The sequence below is a fragment of the Parus major genome, chromosome 2 (genome assembly GCF_001522545.3).
Source record: "Parus major isolate Abel chromosome 2, Parus_major1.1, whole genome shotgun sequence".
NCBI lineage: Eukaryota > Metazoa > Chordata > Aves > Passeriformes > Paridae > Parus > Parus major.
In genome coordinates, this window is record NC_031769.1 from 63,574,431 (window position 1) to 63,593,828 (window position 19,398).

At 41.4% G+C, this 19,398-nt stretch overlaps 1 protein-coding gene across 2 annotated transcripts; it reads right to left on the reverse strand.

Moving 5' to 3' along the window:
- Positions 1 to 3,850: 3,850 nt before the first annotated feature.
- SMIM13 (small integral membrane protein 13) lies at positions 3,851 to 18,984 on the reverse strand. 2 transcript variants are annotated; one of them, XR_004495940.1, is made up of 3 exons: positions 18,799 to 18,984; positions 10,204 to 10,491; positions 3,851 to 3,975 (listed from the first exon to the last, which is right to left on the reverse strand). XR_004495940.1 is itself a non-coding variant. In XM_015620002.3 (2 exons), the coding sequence occupies exons 1-2, from the start codon at positions 18,872 to 18,874 to the stop codon at positions 10,298 to 10,300; spliced, it is 270 nt and encodes an 89-aa protein (XP_015475488.1). In that variant the 5' UTR covers positions 18,875 to 18,984; the 3' UTR covers positions 7,036 to 10,297. The 2 variants fall into 2 exon arrangements, 1 of the variants encoding a protein (XP_015475488.1); XM_015620002.3 differs by lacking the exon at positions 3,851 to 3,975 and having other exon boundaries at positions 7,036 to 10,491.
- Positions 18,985 to 19,398: the final 414 nt, after the last annotated feature.

Below are 19,398 nucleotides of genomic sequence, written 5' to 3' on the forward strand. Positions count from 1 at the left end.
TGGAATCACTGAGAAGCTAAAGGAGAGTCAAATGATAGAACAACTCTTAGTTTTGAAGTGTTGGTTTCAAAATCATTTTCTGACAAAGTGAATTTGCTTTCTTTTTCTAGATAGAAATGTTTTGTGTAAGTATTTTTGCACTTACTCTGACTGCTTCTCCACTTACCAGCACATATGCCTCATCCCATTTTCGTCTGGTTTTCTCCTCATATGGGAATGAGGAGGACACAACTGCAAATAGTAAGTACCTTACATGGTTAGTATGTAGATCCAGCTGAAAGAGATTACATATTTTTGTTTTCCTCTTCACAATATTTGAGAGAAAAAAAAAAACCCTGACTTTCTAAAGAGTTTATTCTCGATGCACTATCTACTAACACAAGTAAAGCCTTGTATCAGCCAAGCACTGCCTATGCTGTGACCTGCAGTGGCAGCACAGGAATAAAGAGTCAGGTATTTAGGCACTGTGCTCATTAGCTGTTAACCAGATAGAGAAGAGTAAAGATACTCCTAACCTACTTCAGCCCCACAAACATTACTGGATAAAACAAAAGCACAGGAAACTGGTATTACCATACAATCCAGAGCCCTGCAGCTGACCAGTTTTCCAGCAAGTGATTCTGCCTCAGGCTTTTCTAGCAAGGGGGGGAAATCCCATAATTCATACATTTCATATGGAGCTATTACAGCTCATCAGCTGCTTATCAGAGGGCCCCTGCTACAGTTAAGTTTTTCTGCTGAAATTCCCATAATAGGCAGACACAGGAGCCTAGAGTGGCATCTCTTCTACAGCAAACCAAAATCTTTGAAGCAACCTATCTGATCCATATAAGTTACTCACAAGTAATATCTTCAGCAGAAAATGCCAACCTCTACTTCCAGGCAAGGCAACAGAGCATAAAATCTCCATGCCCTGTGATCATTGCTCAGTTTCTCATCCTATAAAAGAGCCAATCAAGTAGAAAAGTGAAATTCAGTGTTTCCTACATGAATGCACCCATGGTTTCCCTGGAGAACATTGTGTGACAAGCAGCTAGAAGGCTTTTTAAGCAAGCTCTGTTCCTCCTCAGCAATGCTGCTTGTCCACAGGCTCAATGATGAAGACGCAAGCTTTACATAAACAAAAGCCACAGCTGTGGCTCAATCACCAGCTGATATCTATTTTTAAAGCTCTCTCCACACACACAGCAGTGAGTCCACCAGGCCTGATTTGTCTCTAGCTCATGTATTTTAGGTGAAGAACAAATAATACCTTTTGAGCAAGTAGGAACTCATTGAGTCTTCACAGCTTCCTTACACAGATGAAATCAGCTGCGGGAGGGTGGGACAGCCTCATACCTGCAGGGCATCCCGAGGAGGAAAGGCTGCCATCTCCTCCCATGTGCTGCACTGAGTGCTGGCTTCTTACTGACTGTTCATAGCAGTGAATATGACAGCTGCTTGTGAAACAAAGGAAGGTTTTTCTTCCCTCTCAGTGTTGGATACCTTTTTAGTTGAGGGGATGTCTATGTATTCCATTGGTTTTACTCTCCGGGCATTTCTAGCTATCAGCCTGACAACATTTAAGAAAGGAAGAACTTCCCAGGTGGCTCAGACCATGGAGCACACAGCTCCATATTCTCTTTCTGAAGGGGCAGGTGGGTCTGCTTAGGATACATTTGCAGGCCAACTCTCCCTAGTGCTCACAATCATTGGATATTGGATGTTAGGAATCCCAGCACTGACTAAACCTCTCATTACCCCATGAACTTGGGATTTGCCCATGGAAGTATCCATTAGTTGGTGTCTGCAGGTTCACAATCTTATCTTTATTTTATCTTTGGCAGTAGATTGCAGGCTTTCTTTATCTAAAATGTAAGTGTCAAGTGTTCACCTACATGTGAGGCATCCCACGAAATGTGTTGCTGTAGCCACCACTGAAGTAAGTGCTTAGTGGTCCTAGAAAACACTGCTCCTGTCATGTACCTGTACCTTGAGACAGTGTCCTTAGTCTGTTGTGTCGCTTTCTGAGCGGGAAGAATGCACTGAACCCACTACCCCCACCACAATCCTCTCATCCTAGCACTTCCTTCCTTTCCTTAGGACAGGCTCACCCTGCTGTCCATCATAATTACTTTTGAAGCATCCTCCAGTCCTGGTTAAAGGGTTGATGATGAGCACATCTCCCCTAACATGAACTGAGAGCAAGGGTCTTGGAGAAGGGACAAAATACAGCATCAATGAAGCATTTCCTGGTTTTGTAGATTGATCCTGGCTAGTCAGCCATGGGCTGGACAAGAGAAAGATAGAAGCTCTATCTTTTTCAGCCTTAAGCACCACACATACAAAAGGTTGGTTTCAGCTCTTCCTCCTGCTGGCCACAGGGCAGAGGCTTCCTCCTCCTGTCCAAGCAGGATGGGTGGGTGGCCACAGCTGCAGTGGTCCAGAGCACTGGCAAGCACCTACTTTCAGTGGCATTTGTGCTCCCCATGGAGCTGCCTGCTGCCAGGCAGAGGAGTGGTGTAAGAGCCAGTGCCTCCCTCAACCCTACTTTGGTGTTACAGACAACCCAATTTTTAATCCTAGCATTTGATATCAGTTTTGACTTCCAGTCTCACAAGCACTAGAGATCACTAACACAAGAGCAGCAGCCCTTCAGATCCAAACAGCAGATGAAGACTCCTCAGGCACACACCTGCACAGCTGGAATAAGCCTGAATTTCCCTGGCAAGCTACACAGACTAAAAAAAAAAATAAAAGTTGTTTGTTTATTTGTTTTTAATACCAGCAAATGTCTAAGTGTAAATGCTACATTTGCTAATGCGGACTCACTATAAGTCTTGAGTAATAAATGAGGGACTCAATAAAGGGAAAATAGGTTTCTCCAAAGCCCTGTGCAATAAAGTGCTTCCTCCTCCCTTAACCTAAATACAGTCATCACCAGTGTAACTCAACAAGGCTCCCACCATATCTGTATCCTCTTTGAAAAAAACTAAGTTTTTCAAACAATTTTGGTCTTTAATGCATGGAAGATGTTACACAGGCTCTCTGTCCCCAAACCTAATATTAATATTGTGCTATTAATATTATATTTTATATTAATAGTAGGCTTCTATTGGACTAATACTAATATAAGACTTTGGGAGAAGATTTTAAAGTAAGCTGATCATGAGCCCTTGTTTTACCTGCTCAGTAACTAGCAGGATTTAGACCAGCTTTGATGGGATGGAATGTCATATCACATTTCAACTGTGACAAGCATGAGGATGCACTGTCAAGAACTGGTTTTGAAGAGATCTGGACAGCAGGTAGCTTGCCCTTGCCATCAGACTGGGGAAAACCCCCACAAAACCAAAACTTTTCTTAAGCTGCTGTAAACACTGGTACAGTATGTTTGTAACTCTGAGAAGTGCTGCTGTGGTGTTTTGTAGGCTTCTTTTTTCCTTTTTTTTTTTTTTTTTTTCCTTCAGCACAGTGAGAGTTAAGAAAAGCAGACTTCTCTTGGCATTTTTGAGACCTCCCTTCCTGAAGCAGATAGTTTGAGGTCACTTTCCTTTACAAAGTAAAGCAACGCACCACTGCTCCTAGACACGAAGCTCCATGCATTCCCACAGAATTTTTGGTATGCAATATACAGCCAAACAAGAACTAGGCTCAGTTCCTACAAGCAGCTGCCCTTGTACTTCCCAAACCCACTAAAGAACAGCAGAATTATTATTAATAGAAATAAAAAAATAATAAAATAAGCGCCCCAGCACCCGCAAAGGAGCTCAGCAGCATCGGCCCTGCCAACCGTCCCCAAAGCCTGGCGGCCCGTGCCATCTAGTGGTGACACACGCCCTTCCCACCCAAACTGGATACTAAAACCCTCCAGGATTTTACTCTCTATTTCTTTATTTAGTATTTCAGACCGATTCTGCAGTGTCCGGTTCAGGGATAAGCGTTTTCCACTATCTGTGACATCACTTCAGGGCTCAGGAGAAACGTGAGGACATCCTGGAAGAAGGGAACAAGGAGAAGCAAAATCAGGTCTACTCTCGGTATGTGAATCTTTTGGAAAATGTAAAAGTTAAGGCTGCAGTAAGTGTCACTGCTAATACTTCAGTGCCACAAATGTTAAATGAACCTCGTGATTTTGCCCAGAGAAGCTGGGGATAAGCCGTCCTTGAAAATGTTGGGTTGGATGGTGCTTTGAGCAGCCCCGTCTAGTGGCAGGTGTCCCTGCCCATGTCTGTGAGGGTTGGAACTAGATGATCTTTAGGGTCCCTTCCAGCCCAAAACATTCTGTGATTCTATGATTTTGGAAAATAAAGAGGCTAACAGAAACTCAATAAAAGACCTGAAAAAAAAATACAAAAAAATAGCTACAAAATGAAATACACAGCTCCCTGCCTTGGCATGCCCTCAGTGCTGGCCTGGAGGAAAGATGAAGGTTTCCCCACATGGCTGTAGTACCCATGCTGGTTAGTGTTTGACAATGTGCCCCCAACCCAGTGACACCAGAGGTTGATCAGACTGCTTCTGTTCTTGGAAAACCAAAAATCAAGTTGTGCCAGGATCAGAAGTCACAGCAGAGGTGATGTCACCCAGCCACCAACACGAGAGGGCTTTAAGGGATTATCAACATTGCAGAGATGCTGCAGACTTTGCATGTCCAAGCTAAGCACATCCTCTGCCTATGCCTTGCAGACACCTGCACCCTGCACCAAGCTCAGCCCTCTTGCAACCACCCAGGTCACCAGGCAGCATCTCTTGCTTCTCCTGAGGATGTTCTCAAAGCAGGGTCTTTCCAGAATCTGAGGGGAGCAACTCTTTATATTTATAAAAACCGAGACCAGTCATGTTGGAAACAAGTGGTCTGCAGGAGACAGATTTTGATGCATTCCATGGCCCAGAAATTGCCTAACATTTTTAAACATGTTAAGGGCTAACAGCTGAGCATCTGGCATCAAAAGACTAATTTGCCACAGGAACTGCAATTAACTCAAAATAAACAAGAAGTTCTCACAAAGACAGAAGGTTCCTGATTAAGTCCTTAAATAAGAAAGAGCAGGGTACTGTGCTAGGAAGTTAAAATATTGAGTTTAACAAAAGTTCAGCGTTGACACAGCCCCAGTGGTTCAACTCAGCACACAGTAGTAGCAAAACCTGCTTTAAGCCTGTGTTACTTGTGAACAAACAAATTTGCTGGCAAAAGGCTTTCGACTCCCTATAGATGTTAAAATACTCTAGTGCAGATGAGAAGAAATAGATATGACATGGAACAACGTATTCTCCTTTGCAGTGCTCTTAGGAAGACACAGGTTTCATGCAACTTCTCATTTTGAAACTTCACTGTGACCAGCTCAGAAGGCTGGATTTGTAGTAGTGTGGACAGAAGTCAGCCGCCTGAAATGTTCAGCACACCCAGACCTAGGGAGAAGGATTCAGAGGTATGTACCTCTCAGGCCACAGATCCCACATCTTTTTCTTCCCCTTCTCAGTTCAAGTACACTGCCAGCATTTGGGGAGAGTCACGATGGCAGTACACACAAAACAAGCCAGCAGAGGCAGGTACACCACAAATAGTATGTGTACTATACTTTGACAGTGACTGCAGAGGGGTCACATTATGGTCCTATCCCATCTTTCCCTACATATTAGAATCTCTCAGCTACCAAAGTTAAAGGAACATTTGTGCTATTCATTTCATACTATGGAAACTGAAAAGCCCTGTGAATGGAAACATATGGAAAACAGAGCCCAAGACATACTTGATAGCAGTGTCCCCCTGTGTGAAAATAATTCTTTTGCCTGGAGTCCAACACTGCTACATGTCAGCATTAACCCCAGACCAAATGAGAGCCTTTTCCCAGCCGCTGTGAAGCAGTGCCAAAATGTCTCCTTTCCATACAGCTTTCAGAGATAACACTGTGATTACAAACACCCACGGATGATCAAAACATAAGAGCTTCTGGTCAACAAGAAGAACACAGCAATATTCACGTCTCAAACATTGAACATAAAGCCCAGCATATTCACATATTGCCAACTTCCAATCTGATCACGGATAAAAAATGTCCATGTAAGTATAACCCAAGCAAGATGTTAAAACTGTTTGTATTTTTTGAAGATTGTGTATTTTAATTACAGAGACTCAAGGCCACAGGAGACCCCTGATAGTACACAGGCACCCATAGGGAAGGCTTAGTACCAGTTAAAACAGCTTTTGATGGAACTAACTCGGGGCAAACTTGTCCAACAGCACCTTTATTCACCCCACTGGAACGGACGCCAAAGGGGTTCCTCGGGAACAGCGCCAAAGCAGAAAAGCAAGCACATGTTTCACATGCACCTGACACCAGTTGCCCATCACTGATGGTTCTCACTAATATTAGCCCCCAACACACACCACCACATAAAAATCCAATTTTCTGAGGTGAAAAGACCCAGGTGCTCACGTCACATAACACCAAGACATTTTGCTGCACTCCATTAGCTGCCTTTTTTTGCAAGTGAGTAGAGTAGGACAACAGCGAAACAGTTGCTTTCTCAAGAGATTTAAGATTTTTCTTCAAAATCTTCTTTTAATGTCTGTTTATTAAATAAAATAACCCAGGATACAATGTATGCATTTTACTTAACAGAAGCAGTAAGGGATGAAATATGTTCTCACTTCAGATGTACTCCTGTACATCTTCACTTCCAAAATAAGAACTTCCTACTTCACCAAGACACTTGTTTTAGAAAAACTAGAGTCTACAACCAATCTCAGAAAGATCAAAAAAAGTAGAGTGGGGAGGTGGCTTGATTTCTTTGGGGTTGACTGTTTGTTTTGGGTTTTTTAGTTGCTAAAATGAATATACAACTTTCAAGATACAAGGCAGAAAAAACACCTTTACTAACAACAAACATATACACAAACCTGTCCTTTACAATGAAGTCATATGCAGGTATTACACCAGCTAGAATGTGACTTTTGATAAGTCCTCTTTTGTAGTGTTTCACACTCAAACAAGCAGTCTTATTCTACAGACAAAAGTCCATTTAAAAAAGAAAATCAGAAAATCACTCAAGTCAAATATTCCTATCAAGTTTGGTTACTTTATTTTTCATCTGTGCAGTCAGTTAAAAGAACAGTTAATGACGAAAACAGACAACCACAGAATCTTTAGGTACAGTTCTGTAACACTGAAGAAGGAAATGACCACACTGAACACATTCTTTATGCTGGTCATTTCCAAATGAAACAGTAAGGACATACACAGGTCTAGTTCAGTGTAAAACCTGGTATTAAGCAGCAATGTGATCACAAATTGCAACACTGTCACATACAACACAGGAAATTACTGCTTATTCAAAGTTACACAGCCCCTGCAACAAAGATGATATATTTAAAATATGAACCCAAAATACATTCAAGATAATGGCTGCAACAATAAGGCAATAGTTTTAAAAATAGATCCCACTGAACAAAACAAGACCAACTGTGTCACCTGTTGCTTTCATAAGGTTTCAGACTTGGACGGGCGAATTAAAGTTTAAGTGCTTACCCACCACTAACATTTCAGAAGGACACTGGTAAGAACACCTGAAGACATGAGCGACTGCCAGCAATCACAACCCAGGTCTTATCACAGGTATGCATCCCATACACACAGCTTCGCTCTTACATGTTTGCATGAAGGGCCCTGTACATGAAATCTGTACAAAGATTTCACTACAGTTTCCTTCAAGAAAAATTATGCATTGACAGAAGACATTAGCATTTCAAAAGTCCTCCAAACCACATTATATAATATACCTTTGGCCTGCTACTAGTAAGATCATTAAAGCTACACACTAGGCAGACAGTGTTATTGGCAGATACATCACAACAACTTTAAAAAAAAGTAGCATCAGCTGTTTAAAAAAAAGAGAGAGACTGAAAAGAACTTTGGGGAGTGAAATGTACACCTACAGACAGCATGGAAGGGAGAAAGAAGTTGTTTGGCTAGAGCAGATGAGCTACCCAGAGGTTCCACATCCATCTTATTGCATATTTGATTGGTGTCCGCATTCAAACCCACTCAGATTTCTCCTTCATTATATTGCTCCAGAGTCTTAATTGTTGCACCTTCAGAGCTACCCTGAACTAGCCATGTATATTGCCATAATTTCACATTTCTTCACACCTCCTAGAAGCAGGGACTAAGTTACTGTTTTTCAGCCAGGGACACTACAGGCATCAGCCTTTTGCTGTCTTCTGTGCACTACAGTCCAGGTAAAGTGAAGTGCAGTGAAGTGTCAATATCCTATGTCAGTACAGAGTAAGTATCTTTATTTGTAAGCCTATCTTAGCAAAGCTTACTATATTAGCAAAGCTTAAGACAAAGATGTTAATTTCTTAAGAAAAATGTCTCAGTACTTGATTAGCACTGCTAGACTGGAAGTCTCACCAGGTGACAAGACAAGCACACAAGAAAATTGTGGCATTAAGTTGTGTGAGGCAAACTGAAAGCAGCAGGGAATAGAATCTGATTGCTTTTGCTCAGTTTGAATAAATGGGAATTTTACTAACTAAAAAAGACAGGAAAAAAAAAACAAACAATCAACCATCATGAGACATTCCCTTGCCAGCACACAGGGCAGAGGAGGAGACAATCAGTATTTCAACATGTGTTTACAGGATATGTGTATAGTACTGCCTAACCATGCTTCAAAATGTAACCTTATGCTTAATATATACAAGCTAGCAACTGAAACAAAGTCTTTTAGATTCCAACGGAAAGTCAGGGCTGATCTTATTTTATATATTTTAATACTGAAACATCCAAATAATTTTAAGAAGTTAATGCCCCTCATTGGATTTTGATCACTGTTCAAAACTGACAAACTAAAACATAAAGGCACTAACAGAGTGCTCTTTTCCCAGATGTAGGCCTAGTTGATGAAAAACCTAAATGCTGGTGGTTTTAGCCATATAACTGAACAAAACCACAATCTGGAAGCCATAGGTTTAAGCTTCTTAACAGCTGAAAATACAAGACCAATTTTAAAGTCCTGATTAAGTTTTTATACATGGAACAGTGATCCAAACACTACCACATATCCAAACGTTGAGAGAAAACTGAAGCTGTTCAAGACAAGAACTGTTGATAGTTCTCTCTCATACACACATCAGAGGTGGTACATGCATGTTCCTCCTCTTTCCAAAATCTCATGCATCAATCTTCAGAGCTGCTAGATAAACAGAAGTGGAGCTCTTCATTCTGCAGTGAGATGTCAAAATAGCTGTAGAACTCATCCTCAGAGAAAACAGGAGCAACTGCTGATTACTGGTAAAAATCTGTAAGTCCTCCAGCAAACATGAGGTACTGAACTCCCTGCTGGAACACTGTCAGAGGGTCCCAGCGATGTCTGACACACTTGTAAGAGAGTTTTAACTGCTTCTAGGAGAAAGTTATGTTAGATACCAAATACCTGACATAAAGGTGTACAAGGAGAGCTAAGAGAAGTGCTCAGTATCCAAATATCAAAGATGACACTTCAGAATCTGAAACAGTGAGTAGTGCATAACCCAGGTATCTTCCCGTCTCCAGCATAGGTTGGACTTGGAGTAAAAGGTTCAGGAAAAACATTCAGAAGCCTAGCAGGACTGTTTAACTTAAAATCCTTCTTCTATATCAAAACCAAGAAAACAGGTCTTGTCATCCAATTGATTTCTTTGCATCTCCTTTTTTTTAAAAAGGGGGAGAAAATAAAAACCTCCAAATCATGTGCACCTAACAGGATTTTTCATATTTCATTTATACTTTTTATATATACAAGAACTTAACTAAAATCTCACTTTCGAATACATTCTAAAGCAGGATATTCTTTCAACTGATATTTTAGTTCACGTGCTTTCCCAAGGTTGAAAAAATATATATATATTCATATACAGCTAAGGAAATAAAACTCAGTTTCACTATATGTAGTTACAGTGCTGTAAAGAAAAAATAATTTATAAACTATTTCAAGTCTGAAATGTTTACTGTGTTCAGACTAATGGAAAGGCTAAGCCTATGGTCCAGAACCTGTTCTTCATCTGCGTGCTTAGACGGGAGATACAGGAGCTCAGCATTTTTGTGATGGAGATTTCTCTCCACCCCTCCATTCTTCCAGTATTCTGTGACTTGCTGCTGAAGCCCCCCCTGAACCTCTACCGCAGCAGCATCATCCATCGGTAGCTCAGAAGTACAGGTTCACAGGGATCAGTGTTACCTCAGGTCAGTTTCTCAGTAAGATCACACCACTGGAGGATGCAGTGCAGAGGTGGTAACCATTCACAGTTACTCAGAAGTTCAGCGGAGTACTTTTAAGTCGTGTCTTCCGTAGGTGCCCTTCGCTGCCGAGCCGATTTCTGTCTCCCTCTCTGATGAGAGGGCGGAGTTTCCTGTTCAGTTTCAGTTTCTGAAGGCTCGTTGTCTCCCTGCTGGGACCCCGTATCACCTATCAATTCTCTCAGGAATTTGAATTTAGACAAAAACAATTGCCAGACCACATACCATCCTGCAGAAAAAAGAAAAAAGGTACTGCTTAGTTACTTCATACAAATTGATAGTCAGTTCTCCGGCAAAATTTATCACAAAAGACAAAAAAAAAATTTGATCCGCTCCCATCCTCTATTTGCCAACCCCAACAGCCCTCCACAACACATCCACTCCTTGTTACAGTCCTATGAAAACCAACTCAACTTCATAAAGTTCCTCCTCACCCAGAAGCAACATTTAAGCTCCAGGAAAAGCCTTACACATTCCAAACTGATCTGCCACATCAAGTGGGTGAGTGCTCACCATCGCCACCACACATATAAAGGTCTTAATTGTCAGGAAAAGGTAAGTCCCGTGGTTAGATCTCAAACAAGGACTCAAGGATTCATTGCACAGGCACTGTGAAAGCACTAGAATTTCTCCCCTCACTCAGCAAACACTCCATTCTGGAAATTACATTTTAAATGTAAAGAAATTACATTAAAATGTAAGAAATTACATTTTAAATAATCACTATTAAGTACACTTGCTCATATCTTCAAGTTAGTATCATATTTTATAATAAAGCCTATTCTGAAATGGACACGGTCTTCCTTATATTCACTAGAAAACCACATTCCCCAAATTCAATGATATCCCTCACCATGCCTAAATCCCACTAAAATAAAATGAATGCTCTGTGGTAAAACTATGTTCTGCTCCACTGTTAAAATACTCCAGGTCCCAAAATTATGCAAATAAAGAGCTGAGATGGCCACATTTCTAGAATCTATCTTAAAAATTACACCTGCTGCTCCTCCCTCCTCTGTCTTGTCTAAGTGTTTCTGTAACAGGCAACAAAAAAACCTTGAAAAAGCAGATATAAATGTATTTAAACCTAAGCCAGAATCTCCATTATAAGAGAATCCACCAAACAGGAGTACATCTTCTCTGTGAAATACAGTTAAGTGGAGCAAAATTTAAACAGCACGTTGAAAACAAATGCTATACAAACATTGCTTGGAACACCAACACCCATCTGGCCTGCACAGGTTTATATATTAATAGTCCCATTCTCAGTTCGGTTCTTGCCAGCTATTTAAGCCTATACTGCGGACCTATTCAGATATTAAGAACCCTATTTTACAGGGAAAAACTCTCCTCCCAATTACACAGCTTCCAGCAGAAGTAGACTTCTGGGAATGGATAACAGGACATATTAGAAATGGGGGAGAAAGCCTAACTAACTAACTAACTAATGAATAAATAACACTTATATAACCACAACACCTCTGTATTTCTTCTTCCTCTGTAATCGCAGTCAATACAGACAATTTATTTCTTATGACAAAAACAAGATCACACCCTTCTCCTCCTTCCTGGAATACTTTTCACATCCTGCAGTTTCTTTAACTTCAGTAACCTCTTCTCCTGAGGAAATTGAAGGCAAGCTTTTATATGACAACCTTTCATAATCTAAATTAATTCCTAGAGCCTATACAACTATTTCCTTTCCCATGAATACCTAAGCCATTAAATGACTTGTGATTAAATTGAATCTGACGTCCTGCAAATGCATTACATTCTCTTGCACCTAAAAAAATTAAAAAAAGATGGTAGGTGGCTGAGTTTGGCTTCTCTTTTATTTCAGAAGTAAAATTTGAGGTAGCAGCTCTTTGAAAGGTGCTTCCATTGAAAGGGGAGAGGGAGGAGGATGAGCCAAAAATATTCAGGGTGCTCCCAGAAGGTTTTTAGGGCCCTTTACAGAAGCATGACTTGAGTATATTTGGTGTACATAAATATTCCATTAAAGGATGTATTTTAACTTAAGCTAAATAAAGTGAACCACATGATTCCTCTATCACTGCAAACAGGCTACTTAATACCCAGAATTACTACAGGGTGTGTGTTGGGGAAATACTAAAGAATGAACAAACTTCATTCACACTCTCAAGAAAAACAACATTAATTTCTTTTCAATGTTTGGTCTGAGTTAGAGAGAAGAGCAGAATGGTCTAAGTATCCAAAACCCCAAGTACCATAAATAGACTTTGGACCTCTCTAGCCACAGACTACAAACAAGACAGTGTAAATAATCAGCCAACAAGATTGGTTCTAGCAAGCAAACAAACAGACCAGTGGTAACAGGCAGGTGAAACAAACCACAGTGCACCGGGGTGAAAAGAAAATTGCAACAGGCTTAGCCAAAGGTAATAGTGGGAGGGCAACCAGGCTTGAAATGCAGAATTTCAAAAACCTCACAAGGTCTCCTAGCCAGTGTCAGAAACGTTTATGTACAAAGTAATTGAAGTAGAAAGATTTCTTTCTTTCACTTGCTCTAGTTACCGTGCCAGCTTGGATGAAAAGTTTAAAAAAAAAAAATTAAAAAAAAAAAATAATCCCAAAACAAACACACTTGTCCAAATCAAGACGGCCTCTTAAGCTGAGCCTCTCTGTCACCTCACTGTTACTAAATAAAGAAGAATTTCATTGGAAATAACCAGACTACTAAAGAATAAGTCATTCTGGGTAAGAAAAAAATATCTCCAGCAACAATACCTGCTAAATACATCATTAAATAAAACCACACACACAGACACAAAGCCTGGAAAAAGATTCATATTGTCTCTGATCAGAAGGCAATGCATTTTCTATTACTTTCTCATTCTCTTAAGAACATTGCAAAATGGTAACACCCAGCACTGTGCCATACTGAACTGTGTTTAAAAAGAAAAAAGTAAACTAATTTAAAATACACACACAAAAAAAAAAGGAAAATAGGCATCTCTAGGCATTCTTGCCTATATGTTGCTCAGTTTAGCTTTGCAGGTGTTTTTGCTGTAGAGCTCTTCCTGGACAGGTAACTGACACCATTGGTTTGCATCTCTAACACCTCCACTCTGGTTCAGGCAAGCTGCTCCACACACAAAACATTTTATTAGAATTAATCTTTCAGTGCTTGCTTTATTTTCTTTAGCTATTTGATTTACCTTTTAAAATCATCCTTAGCTTGATTGAAGGAATCAGACTGTGGAAGCCAAACAGCACACCCACAACACGCCTTCAGCAAACAAGCAGTGATGACATGCAGACTATGATACATATTTCTACACTAACTGGCGAAAGAAGTTGCCTCTCAAAGCAGTAAGCCAGGTCAAACACACATCAGCGCAGCACAAAGCAGGGGATCCAGCTCTTGATGTAGCACATACCTGAATCCAGTGTTGCAATCTTCCAGTGTTTTGCAGCTAGGCAAAACAGCTTTATAGAGTTCAGTACTCATTAAAAGCTGGGAGCCAGCATCTCACTTAAAAATGCCACAGCCAGATGCCATGCAAAGACATGTAAGCCACACCTGGTACCGTGGCATCAGTATGTCAACCCCTCTCTAACAAAACACGATGCAATGTGATTGTCAAGATGGGGCTGTGAGTCAAAGCCCTTGACTAACACAGAGGATGTGTGTAACATCCATGCAATTCAGATGTTAAACAGATCTTATGATTTGACTAGACTTCATCAAAACTACTTTTTCTGTTCCTTCCCACATCAGCTCTTGGTTCTTTGTAAAGGGGAAGGAAGAAACAGCGATCCAACTACAGAGTTACTCCCGCTCCAAAAGTGAAGGATAACAAGTTTCAGGCCCATCTATTTCAATCACAGTTCACTGGCTTGTATGCAACAGCTAACAGAGTTTTCTTTATTGGAGCACATTTTCCTCTTCCATTTGAATCAGGAAAAGCAAGCTAAAGAAAACCCCAGGGTTAATATGGAGTGCTGGGGAAAAGCAACTTGATTTTTCCTAAGAGAAATACAAATTAAACCAAGAAAGGCAGGACGGTGATGCAATAACTGCACAAGCCAGAGAAGACTGAGCTTTCAGTTCTGACCCTGCTGAGGAATTCCTGTACAGTCTTGCAAGATGATTTTACTTCTGTGTCCCTGCTGATCTGAAAATAGGATCCTATCATGCCAGAACATGGGTACTAATTTAGAACTGGGGTATCACCATGGTGAATGTTGCCTATATTCAAATGCTGAAGTGTCCATCACAGAAAATCCTAAGCAGCTACAGCTGCAAAAAAATGAGCATGGAGCTAGAGATGCTAACCTGAAATTTGGGAGAACAGGGTTCTTCTCTGAGCTCTGTTAGACAACTCCAGCAACCATGCACAAGCCACTTCATCCACATCTCTGAAAAAGTGCAACACTAGTGTACTGACTGCCCTAGTGGATAGCTTTGCTATGGAGTGGATCAGCCTGAAGGAAGCACTGACACTGGGATAACAGAGGACATCAGGTGACATGGTGTTTGGCTCTGCACAGTTCCTTAAATCTGCTCCCATTTAATGCAACACTACCACTTGCTGCTTGCTGACTGAGCAAAAGGAAACTTGTTTTCTTCTCATCGCCCATTTATAACAGTTTCAAAACTCAACTTCAAATTAAAGGATATTTTCTCTTTATAAATGGTCTAATCAAGCATGACTTTCCTCATCTGTTAAGGTATTTCCCAAGAATCACTCACTGAAGATAGTTACAAAACTGTTTAAACAAAGCATTAAAGAAAGGTTATTCAATCAGAATTTAGGGCTGAAATGTTTTCCCATCTGCAACTGAATTCACACTTGTGAAGTGAACCACACATCCATTTCAGCACTTAAGAGTTACATGATTTTTTATTTTAAGGTTGTATGTCTCAATCTGCATTTCATTAGCCTCTTTTGCCAAATGAGATGAACGTTTCCATCTGTTCCAGTGAATGTACTTTGGCAATTTCACTTGGCTTCATGCATTACTACACTGGGAAAATAAAACAAATACACAGAGGTAAGCAGCACCAGAATTCACCTTGGCTGGTATTTTATTTTATCCTATATCCTTGACTATGTACAAGTTCCTCCGATCTCAGAAGTACATGGAATACATGAAAGCAGCAATAAGACCACTAGAAAATCAGAAAAGGTAGGAATAAAAAAAGTGGGAGCAAGTTATCTTAGTCCCACTTTTAAAAGAGCAGCTGAAAATTTGCTGTTTTTACAGTACCTCAATGGTTTCTATGTCAGATGTGATCAGTTTACAAATGCTAGCTGCAAGCTTCCCCTGCTTCTTAACTAATTCAGATTAACACTGAAAGTAGCAGTTGCCAGCATCCAGACATGTTTTAAAGAAAAGGAAATCAGGTCATTTATTCAAACTACATTTACAGACATAAATGCCTAATTCACACTGCTGAAGAACCAGCCAAAGTAACTTCTGATAATTTGTGCTCTGGATTTTGTCTTTTCACTTTGAAAAAATATGGTAAAGTAAATGTTTTTTCTCATTACTTAAGTTTTGATAGCATTTATCACATCATATGTGAATGGGCAGAAACCCACATGATCCCAGGATGTTTCCTGGATATTTAAGTTTATTATTCTCTGCAGGCAATCACACCATGAGTCCTCTTATGAGCCACTCAAAATCCAAGTCCCACCTCTTTACACTCTTTACCCCTCTTCTCATAAGGCTGTTTCAACACCTCTTGTCAGATGTCTGGAAAATATTCTCATCATCAGATCAGGCTTACTCCAGATTATATCCAGCCCTTGCTATGTCAGATTTGTCCATTAATTTGTATGTCTCACTGGCTGGCCTTTGCTCATATCCTGTCACACACAGCACTTAGGCAGCTTCTTCTCCACCTTCTTACCAACAAGTCACTATTCTTTCCAGCCTTCCCAGGGAAACTGCCTGTCACTAGCACAGATAAACAATTAAGTTCAAAGTACTCTTTTTTTTTTTTTTCTTTTTTTTTTCCCAGTAGTGGTCTTGACACTGTTTTCCTTGAATATTTTCCATGGCAAGAGAAGTATAAGTGTATAACCAATATGAATTAATTAATAAATGCTGAGTGATGGAAAAATAATTACAAATACTATAAATCACTATCAAATCCCACTGAGACACTTCTAACATGGTAATGGTTCAAATTCCTCCCCAAAAAACCCAATGAATGTGTCACAACCTTCCTGTGTTTAGTACATCTGAAATCTAGGTGACTTTAAAGCAATCATTTTATAAAGTCTGACACTGATTAAATAAAAATATAATAAAGGATTCAAAGCAAAGTATTCATGGAGTTCAAAATGAATATCCAATATGTAACTCCAAACAGTTAGGTATTTACAAGCCACTTAAAGTTATTAATTACTTCTGCTTTCTTTAACCAAGAAAGCACTAGGCAAATAATTGTTAGCAGCCAAATTTAGTGCTTAGCATTTCAGTTTCAGTTGTCATATACAGTCAAAAGGCCTCAAAAAGGCCTGAGGGAAATGATGCTTGTTTCTGAGTTTGAACAGCAGGTTGCAAAATTGTATTACTCTTTCAGCAAGATACTAAGATCTTATATGCGTACTTAAATATAAAAACCCTAGCAATTACCGTGCTGCATCTTCTAAAAGTTGAAAAGTGGCCAGTCAATACCTAATGAGGGTAGAGAAACTTGAATAAATATCTACTTAGGTCACTGTTAGTCTGTAACAACAGACAGTACAGGACATGCAGGAAAAGAGCACAAGACCAAGCAAAGCATAGCCTTGCAGTTCCAGTTATCAGTATTTCACAGATTTCCTCACCCAAGATAATGACCAAGATGCTGACCTTTCTTCCAGGAACTTTAAATGACAGAAGTTTCAGCATCCAATATATTCCTTGTTAATGAGCTTGCAAATTATTTTCCCATTGTGTAAAGGACAATTTTTTTGTTTTCAGCCTGTTGCTTGACCATTTAACTTCATGTACTCCAACTCTTCTTATTCCAGTCTTGACAGATCTAACCTGTTTAGAGTTTCTTCATGCAGAAATAATTTCACAGCTCTCAACAAAGAATTGCTAAGGAAACACTGTCTTTTTAAAAAGAAACTAAGATTTCAAATTTTTAATGAGGTAATACACTTTAACAAGAAAATACACTGGGTGAGACACATGCACCAAGATGATTCTTATAGCAGTACAATGACATTTTCTCTTCTGTTTCAGGCTTCTAATGTTTGATTTGCCTGTTTTCTAGCTACAAAAGCATTACAGAGATATTTTGGAAAAATGCTTGCAATTACTTCAGCTTATCCTTTCTTTGGGATAACAGCCACTCAGTTTGATTCCATTATATTTCTCCACACAAAATACATGTGTATACATTTCACACATTCTATGTGCCTTACTTCATACATGTTAATACTGGGTGTCACTTCCCATTTCACTATCCAGTTCCTTGATAATGCAAAATATTTTCACAATGCTTTGTCTTTTGACAACAATTAGAAGTTTTTAAACTATTAAACATCAGTCTTCACTTTGCTCCCTCAGTTTTTCAGAGACCACTTGTAAACCCACCTGTCACCAAGGTGACAGGTAGGATTCTAAGTGGTTCTAAGTCTCACAAGACTCTCATCACATATTATGGCATAGTTTGAATTCACTGGTGTGGTTTGTGTTTCCTTTGAGAGCTCCAAGTTCCACATATTGGCCACAACATTCACATGCTGCACTGCTGATACCTTCCAAGAACTCCAACAGATCTGGAAGCCATCCCTCCCATTGAAATAACCCTCCCATTGAAATAAAACAAACAAAGCAAGTCTTGGATGAATCATCAAGGTTGGAAGAAACCTTTAAGATCATCCAGTCCGACCATTCACCCAGCACTGCCACTGTAACCCCTAAATCACTAAAACATCACCCAGAGCCACATCCACCTCTTGAACACCTCCAGGGATGGTGACTCCAGCACCTCCCTGGGCAACCTGTTCCAATCCTCGACCACCCTAACAGTGAAAAAATGTTTTTCTCACATCTAATCTGAATCTCCCCTGTCTCGGTTCAAGGCCATATCCTCTTGGCCTCTCCCTGCAGGCACAGCAGATGGAGAAAACCTCCGAAGAGCTGCCTTTAATCCATTCTAGCAAGCACATCTCACAAGCTGAGCGATGCCAGTCCCAAGTTTACTTCCGGCAATCACCGGCATTTCAGACCGGTAGAATCCGCCCAGGGTGACTGCTCAGGAGTCCCATCACTAAATAAAGCCCTCAGTTTCAGAGGAAACGCGGAATTAAATACCGAAGTAAGGTTCCGACAGCATATCAAGGCTGGAAGTGACTCGGGAACAAAAAGAGGGCGCTGCGCACCACACACGCTCCCCCACACGCCGGGGCACGGTGCCCTTTTCCTTCCCTCAGTCAATCGGAGCCAAGGGGAACCACCACAGATTGCGAGCCCGGCGCGGCGGTGCGAGGGCGGCCGGGGAGCACCAGCACCGCCCGCCGCAGCCGGGCCAGCAGCCGCCCCCCCGCGCCCCGGCTCTCACCGCACAGCATGAAGAGCAGCACGCAGGCCAACGTGGCCACGATCACCAGCAGGGTCAGCCCGATGCTCTGCCACATGGCGCGGCCGGGGGAAGCCGACAGGGGCCGGGCCGGGCCGGCGGCCGCGGTAGCCCCGCTCCCGATCCTCCTGCCGCCGCCGACCGAGCCGGCGGGCGGAGGGGCGGCGCTCCCGGGGCATCGCGCTGGCGCGGGGCGGTGCGCGAGACATGCTGGGAATTGTAGTTCATGTTCCTCCTCAGGGGCCGGAGCGGAAGGGGGATTCCCGCCAGCGAGGACTACAAGTCCCGGTGTGCCCTGCGGTGGTGATGGCGGGGGGCGGTGAGGGCTGTGTGAGGGCACGGGGAGCGGCTGTTGTGGTAAAACCCAGGGGCGGCGGCTGGAGCCCAGAGCCGGGCAGAGAGCCCGTAGGACACACGGTGGGGTGGTGGTGATTCAGGGCCGAGCTGGACGGGGCTCTGGGCAGTTTGGTGGAAAGTGGCCTTGCCCAGAGCAGCAGAGTTGGAACTGGATGATCTTTAAGGTGCCTCACAACCCAAACCGTTCTATGATTCCATCACTCTATGACTTAGATTTAGGGATGG